The 27018-nt window shown below is 47.4% G+C and overlaps 1 protein-coding gene across 2 annotated transcripts in view; it reads left to right on the top strand.

Moving 5' to 3' along the window:
• Window positions 1–237: 237 nt before the first annotated feature.
• The window catches only part of NTSR1 (neurotensin receptor 1), a 128820-nt gene continuing 102039 nt past the window's right edge, over window positions 238–27018 (top strand). For both annotated transcript variants that reach the window (XR_014549193.1, XM_083618964.1), the window contains exon 1: window positions 238–2066. Coding sequence is in view for 1 of the 2 variants with exons in the window: in XM_083618964.1 (XP_083475090.1) it covers window positions 1377–2066 (690 nt within the window). In the remaining variant the exon portion in view is untranslated. The remainder of the gene's footprint in view (window positions 2067–27018) is intronic.

Below are 27018 nucleotides of genomic sequence, written 5' to 3' on the forward strand. Positions count from 1 at the left end.
GGGGCAGATGGGAGTTGGAGTCAAACAGTAACAGCATGTTTCCCTACAAGAGAAAGTGTATTCAACCTGTTTCCACAACTTGGTTCCCTGTGGAAGAAATGCCAGGGAGCTGGAATGATTTCTAACCTCTCATGATAGTCTTCATAAATGATATATCTAACTCGTTATGAAATCCATAAAGCTGAAAAATATGCAAATGCTGGTGTACAAGGGGGAACTGTAAAGTTGACCCCCCTTATAAATATTCAGAGGTTTTGAAGATGGGGAAGATGAAAGGGGGAGAGAGCCCTATAAGGAAAATATTGGCCAGCTTTGTGCCAATTTGATTTACACAAAGGGATGGATGAATCTGTCAGTTTTGTTTTCCCTCAGTTTCTCATTTTTCCAATCATGAATTCAGTTCAGATTTCTGCAGCAACTGACAGGGTGTGCTTTTCCCCCCTTTCCTTCTTTAATTCCTGCAAAAATTTGCAAGCATTTTAAAGTGAATTTCTCCCATGAACACAATATTTCATGCAGTTTGAATAATACACACATCTCCCCGAAAATAGTCCCTTTCTGCATGTTACTGGTATATCATTTCTGTGCACCCTTTCCCCATATGTATTCCTTTTTGTAGACACTGTTCCACTGGAGGAGCACATTGCAAAATTCAGAGGAAGTGCAAATGTCAAAGGATCGCTGCACTTCTCTCGGCATAGCAATTTGAGATGCGCAAATTCAGTAGCTTCACATTACAAGGAGAACAAAACCAAATTTCTCCCCCATCCTTACTTACACATATAATGTATACATGGCCGGGAGAACAGCTCAGTCTCTCTCACTCACTTGCTCATCCTGGGGAATATGAGAGAGAGAGAGAGAGAGAGAGAGAGAGAGAGAGAGAGAGAGAGATTATTGTCCTGCTAAACCACATTAGCGCTATTCGCATCTGGAGAGTGCAGGAGCCTAAAGAACGAGGCACGCACAAAGAGCCAGGGATGGGGGGAGGAGAGTCAGAGGGGAAAAGACACGAGAGCTGCCTGCTGCCTGGCTCTGGGCTCGCAAGTGAAAACTGCTGCATGCTTTTTCTGGAGCCGTCTCGGTGGCAGGCTGCTTCCAACTGCTCTCCCCTTCCTCTCTCTTATACACACAGAGAGAGGCTTGTCAGCAGGCTCCTCCTCTCCAGCACATTGCAAAACGAGACAAGTTTCCACTTTGGGTTTGCACTCTCGCTGCTTGGCAGCAACCAGCACCAGTCACACCCTCTGCTCAGGCGACAGTTTCCAGGCAGCCTCCCTCAAAGCTGGGTACCACTTGGGGCTGGAAAGCATCCTTAAAGGCAAGCATCCTCAGCGACGTTCCAGGAAGCCTTCTGCTCTGCGAGGAGAGCCGACATGCACCTTAACACAACTTCTTCGCTCTACCAGCTGGGTTACCTTATGGGTCAGTTTCACTTGCTGCCCACCAACTACGCGCTGCCTTCAGCTGGGAATGTCTCCAATGGTTCAGAACTTGGGTCCAAGATGCCCAATGAGGAGGACCTGGACGTGAACACGGACATCTACTCCAAAGTCATGGTCACCATCATCTACTTGGTGCTCTTCCTGGTGGGGACCATTGGCAACTCCATCACAGCCTACACCCTGGTGCAGAAAAAGTCCCTGCAGAACCTGCAAAGCACGGTCCATTACCACCTGGCCAGCCTGGCGTTCTCCGACCTGCTCATCTTCCTCCTCTGCATGCCCATCGAACTCTACAACTTCATCTGGGTGCATCACCCCTGGGCTTTCGGCAACGACATCTGCAAGGGCTACTACTTCCTGAGGGACGCCTGCACCTATGCCACTGCCCTCAACATCGCCAGCCTCAGTGTCGAAAGATATATGGCCATCTGCCACCCTTTCAAAGCCAAGAGCATCATGTCCAGGAGCAGGACCAAAAAATTCATCAGCTGCATCTGGGTCGCCTCGTTCCTGCTGGCCATTCCGATGATCTTGACCATGGGAGAGGTATACAAGCAAGATCCAGGCACTGTGATCTGCACCCAGATAGTAGAAGCGTCCACACTGAAAGTTGTCATCCAGGTCAGTTTCTATGTCTGCTTTGTTTTCTATTGCTGCTGGCAGCTTGTCTAAACTGCACCCGGCTCTAGCTATGTTTAATACCTAGAGATCAGGGATTAGTTAGTGACTTAGGGGAAAAAATGGAAAACATAGCAAGCAGACGCTCATTTTCCTATAAAGCCATAAGCTTTCCCCTGTCACAGCAGATGACAGAAGCTCTCTCTCTCTCGAGCACGCTCAGTTCCTCGTGTTGCTCTCTCGTCGGGAGTCCTTGCGTGCCGCTGCTCCCAAATGACCGAAGCCAGCAAGCTTGCTGAACTTTGCAGAAGAGCTGCTTGCAATTCTGTAAAGAATGTTTCCCACATGACACGGTGTAAAGGAACATCTACAGTTTTTAGGAAAGTGTAGTGTACATGCAACAAACACACATGAGTCCCACATGTGCAATTGTGAGCTGGTGGAGTTTGGCTCCGGGCTCCACGCTGCAAAAATGCTCACCTGCAAACCCAGGTTTGTTGCCTGCGTAATGTGTGAAACTGTCCTAAGATTCAAAAGCAAAGCTGAGTGCCGTCTGCCTCAATGAAATGGGAAGCTGAGCTCTGCAAACTGTATAAACTGTACAAATCTAGCCGATTTGCATGATTTCTCTTTATTATTTAGACGATTAAGTCTGAAATGTTTACTATTTAGTTTTAATTTATTCTGCTTTTGCTGCTCAAGAGGCAAGGAGTTATCTAGCTAGGGCACTGAAATTCATTCTCTGACCCCTGGAAATCTTATTCAGGAACTCACTGGGGTCCTGGGATTTCCCCATATGTTACAAAAAATTTCACTCAACAATGGGGACTAGAAACTTGCTTTTAAACAAAAAGGAAAGTAGAGCTTCTCAAGAAACGCAAGCTTTTGCCCAATTGATGTACCTTTTCTTTTCTTTTCTGAGCTTGCACACATAATACACACTTGCCTGGTTATGAGGGAGGCCCTGGCTTTCCATGGTTATTAAGTGTGCAAAACATGCTAAAACATTCCCTGAAGTTGCTCACAGGTATAATAGACTGGAAAAGAAGAGTGTGGAGTTCCATGTTAATTCATAGTGAAGCAAACCAGTACATGTGCAAAAGAATCATTTGCGCGGCTGCATGCTGAGATAAAATGCCACATTGTTGAGAAATGCCACCAGGGCTACTGTTCAGCCGTGTAGTATTTTATTGGCTTGTTCCTAGAAGGGGCACACACGTTCCTAAATGTGTGCCAGTGTTCCTGATGGTGGATAACATAACGAGGACAAACCAAGGCATTTGGGCTGGCAAGTGGATGTGAGAAAACATTAACAGCTGAGAGCTGCACCCCATTACTATGAACGGGAAGTTAAGTCATTGGGGCTTCATTGGGAACTTTGCATAGGACTGCAATGTGCAACCCAAAATGCTGTGTTTTTCCATAGAAGTGATTTCAGTGCATTCCTAAAATTAGCTTTGAGCTAACTGTGGATACCCTTACAGTCTTACAGGCAAAGGCTATTCATGTTTATTAGAAGTATGCAAGCATGGATAGAGTAGCATCCTTTGACTTCAACGCTTTAGGTCGAGCGACTTAATCATTGATTGGCACATGCATCCTGACTTCAAGAAGGCTTAAGTGGTTTGTGGATCTGGCAGCGCATTTCAGCTTCAGGAAGGTGTGCTATGTGTTCCAGAGTGTAATTGGTGCTCCCACCAAACACACACCAGCGATTTGTGCAATGCTCACCAACGCTGAGAGGGGCTGATGTGTGGGAAACTTATGCCTCTAATTACAAAACAAGTGGAGCTTGGGTTCTTGGGTCGAAGGGAGCCAAAACACTGTGCTCAGATGGGTTTGTGGATGGAGCCTACAGAGCGGAGGTTTATTTCGATGTCACGGTGAATGGGAGGAATGCTGCATGTGTTCTTAAAGTTTACCCAGGCATGAATTTAAGTGCAAGCAAACTTTGAATCAATATCAGTGTCAAACAAGTAGCATTGCTTTTAGCCAGCTGCAAAATGGAAAAAAAGAAAGAAAGAAAAGCAACAAAGTGACCCTTGTTTCTAAAAGGAAGCACTTCAGGACTAAATGTCTCGCAGATCCGTAGGAGAACAAAGGCAGTTTCCTGTCCTAGCAATGTATCCCAGGCCCAGAGGGAATGCCAAAGAAAGTCAAGGAGCAACATCCTTCTCCAAAATCAAGGCAGAATAAATTTTGCTCCATATGTCTGTAGGAACACATTACATAGGAGCACACTAAAGGTAAAGACCCCAGTCATGGCCGACTCTGGGGTTGCGGCATTCATCTCGTTTTATTGGCCGAGGGAGCTGGCGTACAGCTTCCAGGTCATGTGGCCAGCATGACTAAGCCACTTCTAGCGAACCAGAGCAGTGCACAGAAAGGCCGTTTACCTTCCTGCTGGAGCAGTACCTATTTATCTACTTGCACTTTGATGTGCTTTCGAACTGCTAGGTTGGCAGGAGCAGGGACCGAGCAACGGGAGCTCACCCCGTCGCGGGGATTCGAACCGCCGACCTTCTGATTGGCAAGTCCTAGGCTCTGTGGTTTAACCCACAGCGCCACCCACGTCCCACTAGGAGCACACTACCTGACCTAAAGTAATTGTGGAAGTCAGTAGGTGTGAAAAAGGACACATTTTTGCCTCCTTTTTTAAAGCATGAATACAGCAAGGTAGGGGTTCTGAGCTGTGTTAGCCACCCTGAGGTTCCAAGTTCAATTCATGACATCACTAGGTAGGGCTGGGCAAAAAACTTTGCCTGAGACCCTGGAGAGCCACTGCCATTCATTGTAGATGATACTGAACTTGATAGACCTATGGTATGACTCAGTAGAAGTCAGATTCCTATGCACTATCCCATGAAGTGCCACAGAGGGTAGCTAGAGGTGGGGACTGCTCCAATGAATCACTTCTCAGGAGGACAGATGTCTCCTAGTACTCTGTGCTGGGATAAGATTCCTGGAGATTGACCACCACTTTTTCTCCTATGGAAGTTGAGAAAGGCTTCCTATATGATTCAGAACCCCAGTCATTCAGTGGGGCTTTCCGTTCTACGCAGGTTGTGCCTAAACTGAGAAAAGTTCCATGGCTATAATTACACCCTTTACTTGTCCTCTTGTTCTTCCAGCCAGTAATAAGCATGTGCAGAGGGATATCCCTCTTGCGGCTTTTTTTTTGGGGGGGGGGAGTTTCATGACTAACATTCAAGAATGCAGATTTTATGGGAATACAGGTGATTCAGAGAGGAACTATGTGTTTGCCTGAACTAGAGTGAACCTGGTTGTTGTGCTCCTTCTGAGGTAGTTTGTCCACCTTTGGTCCCCAACCTGCACTCAGCTCTCATCTGTGGATACTAGAAGCAGCCAGCATGTGAAAATAGCCACACCCCAGGAAACCTTCTCTGACGGGGCTGGCTAAACCAGGTGAGGGTAGCCAATGGGTATCAACCCCTGCTGAGTTAGGGACTTGCATTCAGAAGACAGGATGAGCAGAGGAGACCAATAGTGGTTCCAATGGTCAAGAAAGAAGTTTCTGCATGCAGTGGCAGAGGAAGCCACTTGGGCGTCTGGGGCAGCACACCCATGGGTGGCATGAGCCACAGTCTCCAGAGTCTGCCTGCCTCCTTCCACTCAGCCGCCCTGCAGCTGGGAAGGAGGTGGCGGATGGACCATTTGGGCAGTGCGGAGTCTGCGCGTGCCCAAGCCACTGGGTCTCTCCCAGGAGAGACGTATGGCTCAGGCGTGCTGCAGGCCCTGTGGTGCGTGCTGCCCGGCATTTAGTCACCCCTCTCAGTAGTGACACCCGGGGCAGACCGCACACACCGCAGCCCCATCCTCCGTCCCTGTCTGCACATGCTGTAGAGGGAAGTGAGGGGCAGATGGGGAAGGGAAACTCTGATCCTAAACCTTCATCTTTGGGTGAAGAAGATGCTAAGGAGTCAACCGTACACAAATCTGGAGTCCGTAAGGTGGTTGAATGATGCCTTGCTTGCCACCTTCCAGCAACTCATGCAGCAAAGCTGGTGCCAAACGTCTTGCTCTGCTTTCCTTTGGATTGCAACAGTGAGGCCGAGAGGGACATCTTGTCATCTGGGCAGCCCAGGACCTCCACACATACTGCCCAGGGTTGTACCCCAAAGAGGGCATTTTGGTGCTGCTGATGAAACGGTTTGACACACACACCCCCTACCTGGAGGCATACTCCGTTGTCTTTTGAGAAAGACGGACACCAACAGCTCGGTGGGAGAACCACAATGCAAAAATTGGAGTATTTGAAGGATGGTTGTGTTTCGGTTCAAGGATTGTTTCAGGAAACAGAAAAATGGGACGGATTTGCCTTTGAATGTGTGTTTCCCCCTCATCCCTAACTAGGGCTGAGGGGACTCCCCTCCTAGCCATGTCGCTTAGGGGTCCAGTCACTAAGCCTGGTCTGCTTCACAGAGTTGTTGTGGGAATAACATGGGGAAGGACGTGATCATATGTGCTGCCTTAAATAACTAATAAATAATAAAGCTTTGCCTGCCCTCACTTCAGAAAGAAGACAGAGGTATATCTTTCCCCATGACTGAAGCAAGGAGTAATAGCAGATTTACTCCAGGAACTGTGCTCACATGTTTCCTGCAGTAAGAATGCCACTGGGAACATTTTAAACTATTGGAGCAGGAAGCCTCTGCAATAGTCTTTAAATGCTCCAGGGAGCTCTTTACTGCCGGACGTATTTTGTGAACAAATGCGACCTGGGGGCATTCTGTGCAGTAAATGACAGTTGTGAGTGCAGTTCAAATGAGCGATATCTACTCCCTCATTAAAAATCTGCATTGAAATCTGCAACCCTTCTGATTCCAAAGTTCCTTCTTCACAAATTACTGTTGGTGCAAATCATCCATAACATGATAAAGAATAGTAGAGCAATAGATAAAATTTCAAGATAAAAACCTAGACCAAAATGAGGCACATGAGAGAAGAATGGAGGTGGAATTATTATAGAATTTAAGATGGAGAAAGTTATTGGGTGTCATCCAATCTTACCCTCCCTGCTCAGGGATCTGGGAGCTACAAATGCCCCACCCAATCTATGCTGAAAACACCGCCAAGAAAAGGAGAGTCCACTAAGACTTGCTTGTTCTATATTGCGCCAGAGAATGGGACTAGAATAAAGAGATGCAAATTGCAGGAAAGCAGATTTAAGCTTAATGGTAGGTGAACCCTCCTAGGAAGAAGGGCCATTTGATGTTGGGACAGACTTGCTTCATGCTTTTGACAGCCCTTCAGGTACTTGAAGACAGAAATCATGTCTCCATTTCACCTTCTCTTCTCCAAGCTAAACACACCCAGGTCTTTCAACCATTCCTCATGGGTTCCCGTAAGTCAGTGAGAAATGAGAAATGGCATGTGTAGCAGAGTCAGTAAGGGGAGGCAGGATCAGTGTTGTGTGAGAGAGATAAACGAAGGCGCCCAAAGCAAAAGCAGAGCAGTCACCTGGTATAGCACTGAAAAGAATTTAGGAGGAAGATCTGAGTGCTGAGATTGGCTTAGGAGAATGGTGAAAAATACGGACACAAAATAACACTAAGATTCCTATCAGCAAGAATTGATGGAAACATACTGAAATGAATCCATTTAACACCAGGCAAATGTAACAAGGGCTGGATCTAGACACATAAAAAAATAATAATCAGGAAAACACGTAAAACTCATAATGGGAAATCACATTGCTGAAGGATCAAACTCTACAGTGCCATCTTGCGTCACAGTGTTATAACGCTTTTTTTAAAAATGTAGATGAGTCCAATATCAGCTCTCAAGTCTCACCTAAATATAGTGGGGTTTTAGCATCAAGGGTACCTTTTATGACATGTGGTCGTCTTGTGACGAGGCATCAAAGTTCTGCACTCTGGTTTTCAAGGAGATAAGGGAGATCACTCAACAATAAGGGTTGCGGAATCCACAACTGGGGTTGTTGTCCCTTTCTGATGAAGAGCGGGAAAGCTTACTTTACAAAGAACTGATAGGTTATCTCTGTTAGTGGCTGCTCAACAGCTTGTCACTTGGAATTGGAAAACTTTGGACAACTTAACATTAAGGCTCTGGTTGGCCAGTGGGAGCACAGAATGCTGGACTGTGTGGGTCATCAGCCTGATCCAGCAGGCTTTTATGTTATTACAGTGGTACCTCGGGTTACAGATGCTTCAGGTTACAGACTCCACTAACCCAGAAATAGTACCTCGGGTTAAGAACTTTGCTTCAGGATGAGAACAGAAATCTTGCTCTGGCAGAGTAGCAGCAGTGGGAGGCCCCATTAGCTAAAGTGGTGCTTCAGGTTAAGAACGGTTTCAGGTTAAGAATGGACCTCCAGAACGAATTAAGTTCTTAACCCAAAGTACCACTGTATAAGCAAATCCTTGGGGTACAGGGGAAGGTAGAGGTTCCTCACTGTGTGTTCAGATCCCACACATGCTCTCTGCTTGCATTGCCTCTCTAGGGGAAAGCCAGGCTGACATGTGGAGGTTGAGGAGAGTGGCACGGGTTAACTTGTTGTTGTTGTTTAGTCGTTTAGTCCTGTCTGACTCTTCATGACCCCATGGACCAGAGAACGCCAGGCACTCCTGTCTTCCACTGCCTCCTGCAGTTTGGTCAGACTCATGTTTGCAGCTTCGAGAACACTGTCCAACCATCTTGTCCTCTGTCGTCCCCTTCTCCTTGTGCCCTCCATCTTTCCCAACATCAGGGTCTTTTCCAGGGAGTCTTCTCTTCTCATGAGGTGGCCAAAGTATTGGAGCCTCAGCTTCAGGATCTGTCCTTCCAGTGAGCACTCAGGGCTGATTTCCTTCAGAATGGGTAGGTTTGATCTTCTTGCAGTCCATGGGACTCTCAAGAGTCTCCTCCAGCACCATAATTCAAAAGCATCAATTCTTCAGCGATCAGCCTTCTTTATGGTTAACTAAACGGGTTAACTAAACAAGGTTATTCCTAGCTTTGGTTAACTAAACAAGGATTCAAAGCATGTGCTCCAAACAGGGAACGTCAGAAACAGCTATTGGATGCTACTCAGCTGCTTGACCCCATGGATCTGGTCTAATGCTGTTTCCTCCTTTGGACAGGAGTTAAAAACAGCTAGAAAGGAACCCACCTGCTCTCCCTCCCTCCTTTCATCCCTTTAAGTTATTCTTTCTCTTGTTAGGAAAATGTCAAGAGACTTCGGGTTAAACAAGCATCCTACTTCCTTCCCGCCTCGAAATTACATTTCTCTGCTTACATTGTCAGATCCACGCTCTATGGCAACAGACCGTGGCTGCAACAACAGCAAAAGAAAACAAAAAAAAAAGCCACTTTGAAATGAGCTGGATTCTTGCGAGGCAAAAGAATAGCACTGAAGGCACAAAGGGTGGCTGTCTCCCAAGTACCATTTTCAAAGGAGAATTCGGCGTCTTGGTAGCTTGAGGCTGTTCTGTTTAAAAAAGCAGCAGCAACTTCTGGGAGCTGTAAAGTGGGGAGTGGGAATGCAGTCTCTGTGCTAGGGGATATGAACGTGCTACGCAAAATGAATTCAATAATGCTTGCTGTGCTTCTGGATGATTTACTGCTCTGGATCTGCCCCATTTCATAGGAAGGAATAATTCTGCTCCATACCTGCTCCGCATCAGGCATGATTGAATAGTTCAATCATTCCAGTGTTGGGACACACACAGCAAAATTATCCAGTCCCTGCTCTGGTCTCATGTAGTGATTTTGCCAGAGTAGATGGTCTACTCTGACTGACAGTTCTTCAAATCCCAGGCTAAGTACCTTTACCATCACCTGTTGCCAAGGCTTGTCTGCATGTCAAGCATAGGCTAAAGTCTTTCTCCAACCAAAGACTGGCCTCTGTCCCGCATCCCATAGGAAAGTCTGTCTGGATCACGAAGAAACAATGGCAATAGGCTTCTCTGAGGGTGGATCAGCTATACTCCTTAACACTCTGAAAGCCAACCTTTTCTGGTGTGCATGTGAAATGTGACTCCAATCTTAATACAGGAAATAAGCATGCTTCTTTTATCATGCATTTGGGTAACCCTGCTGTGACATCAATGGAAGTCAGGGGACCATATTTAAAAGCTCTTAAAGTTGGCATGATCCAGAACATCGAGTCACACCCCCAGCGGCGTAGCGTGGGTTGTCAGCACCCGGGGCAAGGCAAGTAATTTGCTCCCCCTAACCCGGGGCAAGGCAAGTAATTTGCGCCCCCTAACCCAGGGCAAGGCAAGTAATTTGCGCCCCCTAACCCCTAACCTGCCGCTGCTGCCAGCTTCTTCTTGCTGCTGCCTGGGCTGGGATATTTACGGTAAGGTAGCCACGGTGGCGGCGGTGGGTCCGTGTCAGGTGATCTGAGGCGAGTTGCCGCTGGCGCTGCCGCCCAAACGACGCCGCTTGCCCGGAGGAGGAGGAGGGCAGAGAGGCGAGGAAAATGCAACATGGCCCAGCAGGCGGCATCGGCGGGGCTGTGAGGAGGGGCTGCCTGGCACGCCCTCCACGGCCCTGACGCGCGGGGACCGTGGCGAGTGCTGAGAGCCGCTGCCTGCCAGACGCCTTCAGCCCGGACGCGCGCACAGCTCGTCGGTTCTGCGAGACATGGGGCTCTGCTACAGCCTGCACCCGAGGCTCTTCGGCGACTCCGGAGGCGGCGAGCGCGCCCCCCCAGATGTTGCGCCCGGTGCGGCCGGCCCCCCCTGCACACCCCACGCTACGTCACTGCACACCCCACCCTGTGATCTGTCAGAGTTTGCCTTTCCTGGCCCGTGTTGCCTTAATGTTTCGACCTGTAAAATGGGGGCAAACTTTTGTGTAAATAAGAGCATACAAATAAAGCCCATCTGGTCTAGCATCCAGTTCTCACAAATTGTCCAGTTAGTTGCCTATGGGACCTCAGAAGGGGGCTCTCCTTCACTGGAGGTTTTTAAGCGGAGGTTGGATGGTCATCTGTCAGAGATTCTTCGGCTCTGATTCCTGCATTTCAGGGAGTTAGCCTAGATCAGCCTTGGGGACCCTTACAATTCTTTCATCATGTATGACCCAAGTACAGCTGTGCTCTCCCCAGTTGTGATTCCCAGCAGTTAATATCCAGAGGCATTCCCTCTCCCACAGGAGAGACAGAACACGATCTAGACAGACGTTTTGCCTTGTTCTTTCAGGGCGGCTGGTATCATTATGCCTCCTTCGTGTGCAGCCCTGCAGATCTCTTCCTTCTGCCTTTTAATTGCCTCAGCTCTTTACTTTAATAGAGTGCCTGCAATCCAGGTAACTTGACATGGATCAATAAACCACCAGCCTCCCGTTGAGTTAGACATCCTAGCCGCCCTTCCTTTCCTTTGCATTTTGGATTCTGCGGTCTCAAACTGAGACCGTCTTCGTGTGCAGAAGCAAGCGGAGCAAACAGCTACTTGATCAAGGCCCGTCATTGACTTTGCGGCTGAGCAGAGAGAGATCTGGACATATGAAAATGATTTACAATGAGGATGGGGAAGCTGGGCCCTCCACTGCAGATGTTTTGAACTACTGCGCCCATCATCTCTGACTACTGGCCATGCTGGTGGAGCCTGATGGGAGTTGGTGTCCAACATTGCTTAGAGGGCTGCAAGCAGGGAGAGAGAAATGTATCAATTTCTCATTTTAAAAAATCTTATTCTCGGATCTCCACATTTCCACATCAGTTGGCCATTTTTTTAAAAAGTCCTCATGAAAATTCATCATCGTTTTAGTTCAAATTCCTACAACTATACACACTTTTCTGTGCATTTCCCCCTAATATGCTCTCCCCAGGGAGGCTCACCTGGTGCCTTTGCCATATGCCTTTAGACACCAGTCAAAAATATTCCTCTTCTCCAAGGCCTTTGGCTAATTAAACAATCTATGGCCTTTTAAACTCTGTGTGCTGGGAGGGGTTGCTGTTTTTGTTTGTTACTATGGTATTATTTTTGTTTTCTTATTGTAAACCACCCTGTGATCCTCAGGTGAATTAGTTGATTAGTTAATTAATAATCGCAAAGCAATTCTCCCTGACATAATGCATTTTTGCTCATTATTTTCACTAATCTATGCCTTTTAAAGAAATGTACACTCTGCCCAAATTTATGCATTTTTGTACATATTACTTGGCCCATGGGTTGCATTGCAAAATTCAGAGAGGAGCAAATTTCAAAGGATAGCTCTATTTCAGTCTGCAAATGGTTTTCAAAAATGTGAAATGGTTAGGCCGGACTTCAGATGTTCCATCCCTTGGCACAGGCTCCCATCCCTTCCTTGCAATGAATCACACCAGCCTGCCTCTAGCCCATATTTTACTTTGACTGGCAAAGGCTTTCCATGATCTCAGGCAGGGATTCTGACTTCACCTGACTCCCTGCCCTGCACCCAGCTTCAGCTACTATGGACTGCCTCCTCGTTGCACCTTTGACCACGGACCAGACTTGGACCTTGCCTCTTGGGTATCCCACGGGACCAGCACACATTGCAAGGATTACCAGATCATGTTTGTTTTACTTTCTGTCTGTGAGATAGGAGGGGGCGGAACTACCCTTCCATGCTTCCGCCCCTAGTACTGTCTTGATTTTCTTTGATTTGTCTAGAGACAAGTTGGCAGTATGAGAGAGCTGCTTCTCTCATACATGTTTGTTATGTTCTTTTATTTGTTTAATTAGATGAAATAAATTAGGTATGCAACAAAACCTCCACAGCTTTGCTTCCGTTACTCTGCTGCTTTTGAGGTGCTAACATGAGCAAATGTGAGTCCACAGCGCCAGGACCTGTTCCTCAGGAATGCTGCTCTGCTGTTCCTGAGATCGGAAGGTCAGAGAAGGTGCTCCCATCATCCAGCCCATGCAGGTGCTGAAGACGTGGGCTGTACATGGGTGTACAGAAACCCCCGTGGCAGGTTGCCAGGAACGGATAAGACAAAGAAAAGTTCTTATCAGCTACATTTTATTCAATATTCACAGAGAGAGGCTTGGAAATACAGCATTTAATACCATTCTACCACAATGTCTGATGTCTAAACTGGAAGATCTGGGGCTTCCGTTATCACTTTGTGGGTGGATACTGGACTTTTTGTCAGACCGCCCCCAGAGGGTTCGGTTGGGCCCTTATACCTCTAATATGCTTAAGACATACATAGGAACACCACAGGGATGCGTACTCAGTCCGCTCCTTTATATTCTCTACACGTACGATTGTGTAGCTGCTTACCCTAGTAATAGGGTTGTCAAATTTGCAGATGACACAACCGTGATTGGGCTCATCCCTGAAAGGGAGGGTGAAACGGATTATAGAGATGAGATGGAGCGGCTGACAGAGTGGTGCAGAACTAACAACTTGCTCATAAATACAAGGAAGACAAAGGAGCTTGTGGTGGATTTCAGGAGACAGAAGAGCAATATCCAGCCACTTTTGATTGATGGGGTCTGTGTGGAGAGGGTAACAACGTTCAGATTTTTGGGCATTGAATTACAAGAGGATCTGTCCTGGAGTGTCAACACAAGGGGGCTTGTGAAGAAGGCGCAGCAGAGACTGTACTTTTTGAGAATTCTAAGGAAAAACCATCTTCCGCAGAAACTGCTGCTTGCCTTCTATCACTGTGCCATTGAGAGCGTGCTCACTTATGGCTTATGTGTGTGGTACGGAAGCTGTACTACCCAGGACAGGATGGGGTTGTGCAGAGTTGTTAAGGCAGCAGAGAGCATTGTTGGCTGCCCACTCTCCACCTTAGAGCAGATTTATGCCACAAGGTGCCATAGGAAGGCACTGGACATAGTAAAAGATCCATCGCATCCTGGTCACTGTCTCTTCGAGCTCCTGCCGTCGGGACGGAGATACAGGACGATGAAGACAAGAACGAGCCGTCTTAAGAACAGCTTCTTCCCCAGAGCGATCTCGGCCCTGAATGGGAAGCCTGGACTTTGAAAGTCATCTAATCTTCCTTGCTGTACTATACTGTATTGTTTTAATTAGTGTTTTTATGGAGCAGTCAAGTAATTTCGTTGTCCCTGAGAGGGGGCAATGACAATAAAGATATTATTATTATTATTATTATTATTATTATTATTATTATTATTATTATCTTGGAATAATGGCATTGTCCCGAGTGAGTCTCCACCCACCCCTTTCTCCCTTCATGCAGTATTACTTATGGGTGCTGAGAAGTGCCCTCTGCCTTTGAGCAATTTGCTCTCCTACTTTCAAGGCTTGCCGGGTTCTGGGAGAGGGGGAATCTGGAATGGTTTCTAAAGACACTGAGCTGTTGCTTCCCTGGTGCTTATTCTTCCTCCTCCTCCTCTCCCATTATTTCCCAGCTTTCCCCGTCACCTGCCTCTGAGCTGTGATCTTCCTCAAACTCCTGTTGTAATTCTGAACAGTTGTCTTCTTCTCTGGAAGGGTCAGGCTGGGGAGTCGGTTTCCACCATTCCTCCGCTGCTTCTCTGTCCCTGACACTGAACAACAGCAGAGCCTCAGGATCTGTCTAAGTATACCTGAAGGAGCGTCTCCACCCCCATCGTTCTGCCCGGACGCTGAGGTCCAGTGCTGAGGGCCTTCTGGTGATTCCCTCATTGCGAGAAGCAAAGCTACAGGGAGCCAGGCAGAGGGCCTTCTCGGTAGTGGCACCCGCCCTGTGGAACGCCCTCCCATCAGATGTCAAAGAGATAAACAACTACCTGACATTCAGAAGACATCTTAAGGCAGCCCTGTTCAGGGAAGTTTTTAATGCGTGATACCTTAGTGTATTTTTGGTGTTTGTGGAAGCCGCCCAGAGTGGCTGGGGAAACCCAACCAGATGGGCGGGGTACAAATAATAAATTATTATTATTATTATTATTATAAGTGCTGAGGGTTCTGTCCTGCACTGCATTTTAAACTGAATAGAAATGTTGGAGAACAGCACCAAAAGAAACAGCAAGGTGAGAAAGAAATCAGGCATGTGGATCTGAATTCTGCCTTCCTTATGGCATAAATCTTTTATTCGAGGGAAGGCTGTGTGGTGTCACATCACAAAAGAAAGGCAGCTTATCTTCCCGAACGTGCATGGCATTTCCCAAGAATGACTAATCCTACCCTCACTGCACCAGGAAGCCCGTCTTGTGGCTGGATCGAAATTAAATAAGTCTTTGCTTTCACTACTTTATATAATCACTTGGCTTACCGAGCTCCGCCAGTTCTTACATAATTTTGTGTATGTGTCTGTTGATTATAAAGCATTTGCTTTTTCTTGCAAGCCGTCCGTGGCAGGGAATTAAAAAAAAAGCAAGGAGATTTGGGGGGGGGCGCAGATGGAGTTTGCAACCCCGCCTTTTCTTTCTCCCCAATTTCCATGGAAGTTTGCACAAAAGCAGAAGGGCAGAAGTTAATTTTGCTGGTCCTCGCTTGTGGAAGAGACCAAGCAAATCTCATTCCCAGCTTTAATCTTTAAAGCAGGCATTCAATTGTCTCCTTCCCTTCCTCGAACACTTTCATTACGGTGCCCTTCAGACATGATTGGCTTCCAAGCACCCGGAGGCTGTGTGTGAACAATGGAACCACATGGTTTGAGCTGAGTGCATGGGTGGGCTGATTATGGGATGTCTGCCACCCCGCCTCCATTCGTGTTTTGACTGCTGTTAATTTAAAACAAACAAACAAACACGCTATACCCTGACAAACTAAAATTCTGTGCCAAATAGAGCTGGATTCTGTGACCAGTAGACCTTATGCCTAGAATAGTCTTGGCAACAGTCCTCCTGGGCTGAAAATTCTGCTGGTCACTGCTAGGTCAGTGAATGGCAAAACTACAGCCATGCAAGATTTGACTCTCAGTAAGCATGCTGGCCTGTGTTGCATTTCAGAGACCTGGTTAGATGAAACTGGAGGTGGGTTTAATCTCTCAGCTCTGCCCACCAGGATTCTCTGTACAGCAGCAAGCAAGTTCGGGGGGGGGGCAGTGAGGTGGAGCTAAAGTCAGGGGCAGAGTTTGGTCTTTCAGATTTCAGCAGTGCGCTATGTGAGGCCAAAATCCATTGTGCCCATCCCACCTCTCACCTTCCATTCTTCTCAATCCAGTATGTCATAGTCATGGTGCCCTGTACAGAAGCGTAGGAAGGTCAGGTGGTACCCAGGAAAATTTCTTGTCACCCCCCCCACACACACATTGATATTTTATTTTTGTCTGCAAAAATGGTTTTACATTATCTCATATTTTCTTACAAAGGAATAATAATAAGTAATAATAATAAAAAACTTTTATTTATATTCCACCCTCCCCAGCCAAAGTCAGCCTCAGGGCGGCTAACATCAGATACATAGCATTGGTATAAAATCAAACAATAATTAAATTACCTCCTAAAAACATGTCAAAATCAAATTAAAGTCTAATTAGATGGCTTTCCGCAGGGTTAGGGTTGGGAACAGTAAGTGCTCCACTGAATTGAAATTTCAGCCTTCACGACATAGGAAGATGGCCAAGTAAACAGCTATTTTTGTGGAGGAGGGTCAAGATATTAACTGATATGCATGAAATTTCATATATAGCTATATAATCCCTAGTGTAATAAGAGAAGACATTTGGAGCAGGCATTTTTTAAAAAAAGTTTTTTATGAACTGCCCTTGTAGGGCAGTATTTGTTCCTTGACCATTTGTCACCCCCTCCATGATGGAACATGGGGCGCGTCCCCCCTTCCTATGCCCCAGGCCCTGTAGCACCCTCTAGTTTTGGTACCCATTGCCACGAAAGCAGTTGAACTGCCCTAAATCCTCCTCTGCTGCAGTGGCCGATTGTGATTTTGCCCTTCCTGACCTTCCTGGCCTTCTCCCCAAGTCTGCTGGGTTCAGGGGCGCTGACTTGACCCCCACATTGAGGGGGCACAGTCACATGGCACGGAGACCAATCTTAATGCTTGCTCGTCCCAGCCGCCGCCTGGCTCCTGGGCTCTTGGGCTGCTAGGCAGAGGCTAGGGCACATGAAGAGTGCCTGGTGGCAGGAGTAGAAACCCCCTCAATATTGGGGGGCTGGAGCCCCTTGTGCCCCATATACCCAGCACCCCTGGCTGGGTTCAAGTGAAGGTGGGTGACAGGGACAGAATAGGGACTTGATTGGTATACCACTGAGCCTCTTGGGTGTGCCAATCAGAAGGTCAGCATTTCGAATCCCCATGATGGGGTGAGTTCCTGTTGCTCTGTCCCAGTTCCTGCCAACCTAGCAATTTGAAAGCAATCAATCTGAAAGCAATCGGCTCCAATCGTAACTGATCTCCCAGGGCGAATAGCAGAGAGGGGGGCAATTCTCACTGGGACTGCAGGATGGAGGAAATAGAATAAACTCCCTCTCCCTCTCCCTCTCCCTCTCCCTCTACCTCTCATGCATTACCGTCAATGCCCCCCTCCCTTGACTGCTATTTGCATGGAGAAAACCAGGCATCTTAAATGCACACTAAGCACACAAAAGTAATGTCACTTCTCTATGTGGTTCCTCTTCCACCATTCACCTTTGCAACAGACCTTTGCCAAGCCCTCTGAGGTCCTAAGGCTCTGGACAATTTAAAAGGTGTGAGCAAATCAAGTTTGTTTTGCTCGTCTTCTTCAAGGCAATCTAGGTTTAAAGTGCTTCTCTCTGTCTGCCTCTCTTCTGAGGTGGAGGACACAAACCTTCCAAGAGAATTTCCAGCTTTTAGCATGTTTTGCTCCCAGCAGTCTTTCCTGCGATTCCACGTGGCTCCTTGCACAGCCGCATTTCCTATATATCCCACTTACTGAAAATGCTGCCTTCTTAAAATGCTGTGTTAAAAGGAGGCAGAGAGGCAGCCTAACGGCTCCCTCTGAAAAAGCCACGTACTTTGGGGACCACCATGGACCAGAATGACCTCAGGCCTCTCACTCTGGATAGAGGCAGGCACTGGGTTTCTTTGGCGCTGCTCACACAGCCAGGGAACTGGGAGGAATTGAGGACAGCCTTCGACGATGTAGGACACGCTTCCTTAGCTCAGTGCCCTCCAGATTATTATTTTATCATTATTACTTATTTATTTATTGGTTTTCACCTATTACATTACAATACAAATGTACCAAAGCCAACACCATTTCCTCCCCATCCCCCCATACATTTACATTTATATTTCCTCAATCCATCATATTATTCTTTTCTCCCTCCTCCCACTTCCCTCCGCCCCACTCGATTTCCTCCACATTCTACAATTTACAATAATCTTCGTATTCTACAGTCTTCTCAAATCATCTATATATTCTTATTATCTTTCATTACTAATTTTTCTTCCATCCAGTACTTCACGTTTTAATCTAGGCATATTAGCGTATCTTTTTTTGAGAAATATTTTGCCATATATTCATCAAAACATTTCCACTCCTTTTTTAATTTTTGATTCGGCTGATTTCTTATTATAGCAGTTAATTTTGCCAAAAATAAATATTCATTTAGTTTAAAAATCCATTCCTCCTTTGTGGGTATAGTTTGTGACTTCCACCTAGCAGCAATCACTATTCTAGCAGCTGTACTTGCATATAGAAAAATTCTTCCCCCCCCCCCCACCCGTGGTATCTCTTCATCTATCAATCCAAGGAGATAGGTCTCTGGTTTTTTTGTTATTGATATTTTCAACATCCTCTTTAGTTCTTCATGTACTACTATCCAAAATTCCTTTATTTCCTCACACCTCCACCACATATGTATTGTTGTCCCTATTTCTCCACCACATCTTCAACAGAGATTGGATTTCAATTTATATATCTTTGCCAATTTAACTGGCGTTAAGTACCACCTATAGAACATCTTTACAAAATTTTCTTTAATTGTATATGAGGCAGTAAATCGTATATCTTCTCACCAGAGTTTCTCCCATTGCTCTAGATAGATAGTATGTCCAAGATCCTGAGACCGTTTAATCATCGTTTCTTTCACTTCCTTCCTCCATCAATTCCCAGTCCAATAAAAGATTATATTATTGGATTGCAACTCTTGCCATCCCTGACTGTTGGCCATACCGGTTGGCCAAGGCTGGTGGATGATTTTCAGGGAAGGAAAAATACTTTCCTATTCTCTTTCTCCCCACGGCATTGTGAGCAAAACAGCCCAGCTGGATCAGACCAAAGACCTATCTGCTCTGGCCTTCTGTTCTCGCAGTCAAGATGGCATCTTGCACAATCCTCACTTTGACCCTGGGTTATTGTGTGCTGAAGCATGGCAGGAATGGAGGGAATGAAATGCCCCTCCAACTTTGAGACATGGGGGAGGGGGGAATCCCATTTATAGAAAGGGATCATTTCCTGCAAAGTAACATAGGCATCAAGCGCGGGTAGTGATACCACTTGAAGTTGCTGCAGGCTGTAATTCCACAATGAATGATTTCAGGAGAATGGCGAGACAGTCCATCAACATCCTCCCACAGAGAGGCTGGAACATTAAAGCTGAATTGACTAGAAGCCTGACTCCCGGATCATTTCCTGAATTCCTCCCTACTTCGGAGCATTGCATAAAAGCTGTTGGAAGGGGGGAAAGGTTACACCTAGACGTCAATTCGAATCATTTCTAGCAGAGTGCCCTTTCCTTTAAAAAGCAAAACCCAACAACAATCACAGAATAGGGGGAGGTCATGCAGACAGGCTGGTCTTTTGGGGTATCCCATTGCAACTCCTTCCAGAAGGGCCACCCAAAACAATTGCCACCACTATTAAATATTAGAGTTACACCTGCAGGTTCTATCTGCATTCTGCGGTTCTGCTTAGCGTTGAAACAAAATCCTCTCCAGAGTTTCTTCCTGTGTGAAACGGGTGCAGCGCTCTGTTGATTTTGTGGTGAAGCGGAAGAAATTTCCCCCAAATCATTGAGGAGCGGGTGCTGCCACTGACCTTAGCATTGCAAGATGTCTGAAGATTTCTGCATGCTTTTTTTTCTACTTTAAAAATATGCATCCCACATGCACCCGCTCTGTGGAACGCCCTCCCACCAGATGTCAAAGAGAACAACAACTACCAGACTTTTAGAAGACATCTGAAGGCAGCCCTGTTTAGGGAAGCTTTTAATGTTTGATGCATTGCTGTATTTTAATATTTTGTTGGACGCCACCCAGAGTGGCTGGGGAAGCCCAGCCAGATGGGCGGGGTATAAATAATAAACTATTATTACCGTATTTTTTGCTCTATAAGACACACTTTTTCCCTCCTAAAAAGTAAGGGAAAATGTGTGTGCGTCTTATGGAGCAAATGCAGGCTGCGCAGCTAAGCCAGAAGCCAGAACAGGGAGAGGGAGCACTGCGCAGCGCTCCGTCTCCCTGTTCTAGCTTCCGGGTTAGCGGCACAAAGCCTCCCCAGGGCAGCCTTCATCCCGCTGCCCTCCGGAGGCTTCGTGGGCTGTCCCAGAAGCCTCCGCAGGGCACGGGGATGAAGGCTCCCTGTGTCCTGCGGAGGCTTTGTATGAAGCTAGAACAGCTAGAGGGAGCACTGCCCAACGCTCCCTCTAGCTATTCTGGCTTTTGAATGGCCCCGCGAAGCCTCCGCAGGGCATGGGGATGAAGGCTCCCCATGCCCTGCAGAGGCTTCGCACAAAGCTAGACCAGCTATCCCAGCGGCTATCCCAGAAGCCAGAACAGCAAGAGGCTATCCCAGAAGCCAGATCCCTCTTGCTGTTCTAGCTTCTGGGATTCAGAATTTTTTCCCCTTGTTCCCCTCCCCCCAAAACTAGGTGCGTCCTATCATCTGCTGCGTCCTATAGAGCGAAAAATACAGTATATTATTATTATCCTGCATCACTCGCAATGCTGCAAGGCCCTCTTTGCTCCTTGTAGCATCCCCTGGCCATCCTAAGAAGTGTGGGCAGTGTGAAGTGGTAGAGAGGGCTTTAGACCAAGAAGGGATGGAGAAGACTTCAGACCTTATTAGGTAAGGTAAGCTACAGCTCTTGCCATAGGAGAAGGGAAGGACTATAGCTCAGTGGCAGAGCACTTGCCTTGCATGGAGAAGGTCCCAGGTTCAATCCCCAGCATCTCTGCATGGAGCTGAGAGAGATCCCTGTTTGAGATATTGCAGAGATGCTGCCAGCTAATGCAGAAACATCTGAGATAGGTGGACCAACGGTATGACTCACTATTAGGCAGCTCCCTACATTCCGATGGGAAATGTATTTCTGCCTCCAGAATTGGTGTGTGTGTGTGTGTGTGTGTGTGTGTGTGTGTGTGTTGGGGAAGGGGTTCCTTCACCAAACTCTCCTTCTTTTTGAAAGCCCCTGCAAGATTGTCACTGTTCCCAAGCCCAGGTTCTGGCAAAGTTGTTCTGGGGGGGGGGGACTACCCCCTGATGAAAACGCAAATTTAAACATGCAGATACAAATAAAAAATCAACACACACACAGGGTCCAGTGCCCGCCCTGTGGAACACCCTCCCACCAGATGTCAAGGAAATAAAGAACTATCTGACTTTTAGAAGACATCTGAAGGCGGCCCTGTTTAGGGAAGTTTTTAATGTTTGATGTTTTATCATGTTTTTAATATTCTGTTGGAAGCTGCCTAGAGTGGCTGGAGAGGCCTGGCCAGATAGGCAGGGCACAAGTAATAAATTATTATTATTATTATTATTAATTATTATTATTATTATTACTATTATTATTATTATGGCTGCTGCTGCTACTATTACTATTATTATTATCTTTTAGAAAGGGTATTCCAAATTTCTGCAGATTATTTCTTTATTTATTAAAGTGTTTCTATGCCGCTATATCATAAAATGTATCTCAAAGTGGATTGCAGCAATAAAACCTAAAGCTGTACAATAAAAACCGTAAAAAGGTTAAAAACAGACATCAATTAACCATTATCAGTGTAGTCTGATCAGAAGCAAGCCATACTGCCAGGTAAGGGTGTCTAGGATTGAAGCATAATCTCACTACTGGCAGTGATGGGATAATGTTTCTTATCCCTTTGGATTTCAACAGTTAGCCAGCAGGCGCCTTCAGCCTTTTGACAAATCTCATCAACGTTCATTTCACTGTACCCTTAAAATACCTAGGGATGTTTATCTGACCAAGATGCTCCCAACTGGGCTATGATTTTGCTCCTTACTGAGCAATACTGGTCAACGTTACTTGCTGTCAGGGCTAATGGATGGACAACACCCCAAATGTCAGCAACTAGTGATTCAGTGAGCATTTTAATGTGGCCTTATCTAATGCACATTCAAAACGCAGCTGCCCTTTGAAATCTGCATGTCTCCAAATTTTGCAAAGCAGTTCTCCAAACCAACATCACCACCATAAAATATTTCCACGTGTGCATTGTTCTGTACAATAGTTGGATAAAACAACAACTTCTTCCAAAACAACAACACCCTATTCTATGGGCTGTGGCAAAGGAACACACACACAAACACAAAATAGAATTTGCACCCATAGGCAATAATAGCATAGCCTCCAACTTTTTATTTTGTACACAGCCAGTTTAACTTCAAAAATCAGGCAGTAGGAACTAGTGGCAGGAGGAATAAATACCAGGGCAACAGGTATGGAGCTGAGATGTGGGCAACACATCTAGGGATAGAGATCTGTCCATTTCATCCATCCTTATTTCTAATTTTCCCCATCTTACATTCAGTTCCAAACATTTCTGCATGGAAAAAGGCTAGCATTTTAGTGTGATTTCCCCCCGAATACATATGTTTCCATGAAATTTTGTCTAATACATTTCTGCAATGTATTTCACCGCCACCCCAATATAATAAGATATTGATTTTTATGGACATTTCATGGATCCCAGTACACATAACTTGGCGAGAGAACTGCATTGCAAAATTCAGAGACCGTGTGAATTTTGAAGGATGTCTGCGTTTTGGTCCTCATATTGTTTCAGAAAGTGCACATTTGGTTTTTGCTGTGAGCTGAATCAAAATTCCTTCCCATCCCTACCCATTGCAATTAGGCTTGGGGGAAAAAAGCCTTCTGCTGTACCCAAGACAAGGTTAATGGCGGTACATGGTTTTTTTGTGGTGGAGGATTCACAGCATAAAGGCAAGTGATATGGCTTCTCTTCCCAGCTGTGACCTCTCCCCAAAACAGCTCTCACATTGCAATTAGACTTCAAAAAAAAGCTGTTTTAAGAAATGTGGGGGGTTTTTTAGCCTAATTGCAGCAGGAGATGGATTGTGGGAGAGGGCAGGGTTGTGGCAGACTGGATTGCAGAGGCCCTAGTGGCTGGATCCAACCCTCAGACTGCTTGTTTCCTACATTGATGCACATAATGCACCCCATGCATTAGACCCCCACCTTCTTCATTTTTTAATTTTTTATTTATACTTTTCAAGTTTATACATTTCACTAATTTTATACATTTCATTAAATTTACAATCATTTAGACATTTCAGAACTTGACGCCCAGGAGGACTCCCCTGTGTGAGTGCCTGAGGGCCCTGCTCTTGCCACTTACCATCTGGCCTGGGGCGGGGCCTGAAGCCTCATAAGGACTGCGTGCTGCTTGCTGCCTGCTGCCCAGGAGGACTCCCCTGAGTGAGTGCCTGAGGGCCCTGCTCCTTCCTGCCACTCACCATCTGGCTGGGGCGGGGCCTGAAGCCTCACTAGGACTGCGTGCTGCTTGCTGCCTGCTGCCCAGGAGGACTCCCCTGTGTGAGTGTCTGAGGGCCCTGCTCCTTCCTGCCACTTACCATCTGGCCTGGGGCGGGGCCTGAAGCCTCACAAGGACGGCTTGCTGCCTGCTGCCCAGTAGGACTCCCCTGAGTTAGTCCCTGAGGGCCCTGCTCTTGCCACTTACCACCTGGCCCAGGGCGGGGCCTGAGAGGCCTCACTAGGACAGTTGTTACTGCCGGAGGGGCACAGAGTGTTTTTAAAATGTTTTTTAAAATTTTCTTTTGGATTTTTTGTATGTGGGGGGTGGGGGTGGGATGGATGTTTGGTTGGGCTTGGGGAATTATTTTTTTTATTTTGATGTTTTTGTAATTTTTACATTTTTTGTTTGTATTGTTTTATTAGTTTTGTTTGTTTGTTTAAGGTGTTATTTCGTTCTTAGGGGGAGGGGTCAGGGCTGCCGGGGAGTGGGCCCCAGCCCACAAATGGCTGGGGCATGTTCCACAGGGGGGGATGCACTGGGACAACCGATCTCAGTGATCACGGGTAGGAGGAGGAGTTACGCTAAGACCAGACCATGTCATTACAGAGGAGGCAGGTTTAGTCGTTGTCTGAGGACTATTCCTGCCTCCGGGTCTGGTCCTGACCGGATGGATACTAGAATCAGCAAGGGATACCCACATGACCTGAAGGTGTTGCTGTGCAATGCCAGGTCAATGATTCATAAGACCACTGCCATCCATGACGTGATCATGGATGGAGGACTTGACCTGGCATGTGTAACAGAGACTTGGTTGGATGAAGCAGATGGGCCTGTCCTTGCCGCTGCTTGTCCACCAGGTTTCTCTTACGCACAGCAACCCAGGTCATGTGGGCGGGGAGGGGGGGTTGCAGTGATTTTTAGGAAGTCATTAGTTTGCACCAGGCGTCCTATTGGGAAGACCCAGTTTTCTGAGTGCATGTTCTGGAAGTTGGGCAATAGGGGCAGTACAGGATTCCTTTTGGTGTACCGACCTCCCCGCTGCACCAAGGATTCCCTGCCCGAGCTGCTTCAGGTCGTGGCGGATGTTCTCCTGGAGACACCTAGCTTGGTCGTCCTAGGGGATTTTAACATCCATGCCGACACGACCTTACAAGGGGCCGCTCGGGACTTCGTGGAAAGCATGGCCTCCATGGGGCTGTCCCTGCATAAGTCTGGCCCAACCCATAGCCGTGGACATGCCTTGGACCTGGTGTTTACCTCTATGGATGTTGGTGATCTGACACTAAGTAAAAGCGAAACGAAAGAAGTGCCATGGTCAGATCACTTCCTGGTGCAACTGGACTTCTCTGCGACCCATCCCCTCTGCAGGGAGGTGGGACCAATTCGGATGGTCCGCCCCCGCCACTTAATGGATCCAAATGGTTTCCAGAGAGTGGTAGGGGATGCTTTATCCCATGTTGATGGCCTTTCAGCTGATTCCCTGGTGGCCCGCTGGAATGTGGAGTTAACCAGGGCTATTGACTGTTTGGCTCCGAAGCGCCCTCTCCGATTGCATGGAGCCCGGACAGCCCCGTGGTTTTCCACGGATCTGAGGGCAATGAAACAATCGTTGAGACGGCTAGAGCCCCGGTGGCGGATAACTCATTCCGAATCTGACCGGACACAGGTTAGAGCTCAACGTCGAGCCTACCAAGTGGCGATAGCGACGGCGAAGAAGAATTTCTTCACCGCCTCTATTGCATCTGCAGAAAACAGCAGCAGGAGACTTTTTCAGGTGGTTCACAATTTAGCGGAACCACCTGCAACATCGGGGCCCAGTACGGGCCACATGTTCTCCTGCAATGATTTTGCAAAGTTTTTTGCAGATAAAATCGCTCAGATCCGGGAAGAAGTAGACTCCACCGTGGGAGCAGGGCCGGGGCGGGAGAGTGCTAGAGTTCTGTCTAGTCAAGTTGAGTGGGATCAATTCCAATCTGTTACCTCCGAGGATGTGGACAGGCTGCTTGGACGAGTGAAACCAACCACCTGTCTCCTGGATCCTTGCCCATCCTGGCTTATAAAAGCTAGCCGGGAAGGACTGGGCGATGGGCTTCGTGGGGTGGTGAATGCTTCCCTCCGTGAGGGAGCCTTCCCAGACCCGCTGAAAGAGGCGGTTATTAAACCGCTTCTTAAAAAACCATCTTTAGATGCGGCCACGATGGCCAACTATCGCCCAGTCTCAAATCTTCCATTCTTGGGCAAGGTGATTGAGCGAGCGGTTGCCGAACAACTCCAGGCACGCCTGGAAGAAGCGGACCATTTGGATCCCTTCCAATCGGGATTCAGGCCTCATCATGGGACTGAAACTGCCTTGGTCGCACTGGTTGATGATCTCCGGCGGGCTAGGGACAAAGGTGAGAGCTGTTTCCTAGTTCTGCTGGATCTCTCAGCGGCGTTTGATACCATCGACCATAACATCCTACTGGACCGTCTTGAGGGGCTGGGAGCTGGGGGCACTGTCATACAGTGGTTCCGCTCCTTCCTCCTGGGCCGTGTTCAGAAAGTGGTGGTGGGGGATGAGTGTTCAGACCCCTGGGCTCTCACTTGTGGGGTGCCTCAGGGTTCTGTCCTCTCCCCCATGCTTTTCAACATTTACATGCAGCCGCTGGGAGAGATCATCAGGAGGTTTGGGCTGGGTGTTCATCAGTATGCAGATGATACCCAGCTCTACCTCTCTTTTAAATCAGAACCAGTGAAGGCGGTGAAGGTCCTGCGTGGGTGTCTGGAGGCGGTTGGAGGATGGATGGCGGCTAACAGATTGAGGTTGAACCCTGACAAGACAGAAGTACTGTTTTTGGGGGACAGGAGGCGGGCAGGTGTGGAGGATTCCCTGGTCCTGAATGGGGTAACTGTGCCCCTGAAGGACCAGGTGCGCAGCCTGGGAGTCATTTTGGACTCACAGCTGTCCATGGAGGCACAGGTCAAATCTGTGTCCAGGGCAGCTGTTTACCAGCTCCATCTGGTACGTAGGCTGAGACCCTACCTGCCCGCGGACTGTCTCGCCAGAGTGGTGCATGCTCTGGTTATCTCCCGCTTGGACTACTGCAATGCACTCTACGTGGGGCTACCTTTGAAGGTGACTCGGAAACTACAACTAATCCAGAATGCGGCAGCTAGACTGGTGACTGGGGGCGGCCGCCGAGACCATATAACACCAGTCTTGAAAGACCTACATTGGCTCCCAGTACGTTTCCGAGCACAATTCAAAGTGTTGGTGCTGACCTTTAAAGCCCTAAACGGCCTCGGTCCAGTATACCTGAAGGAGCGTCTCCACCCCCATCATTCTGCCCGGACGCTGAGGTCCAGCGCCGAGGGCCTTCTGGCGGTTCCCTCATTGCGAGAAGCAAAGCTACAGGGAACC

This window comes from Podarcis filfolensis (assembly GCF_964270895.1).
Source record: "Podarcis filfolensis genome assembly, chromosome: 6".
NCBI lineage: Eukaryota > Metazoa > Chordata > Lepidosauria > Squamata > Lacertidae > Podarcis > Podarcis filfolensis.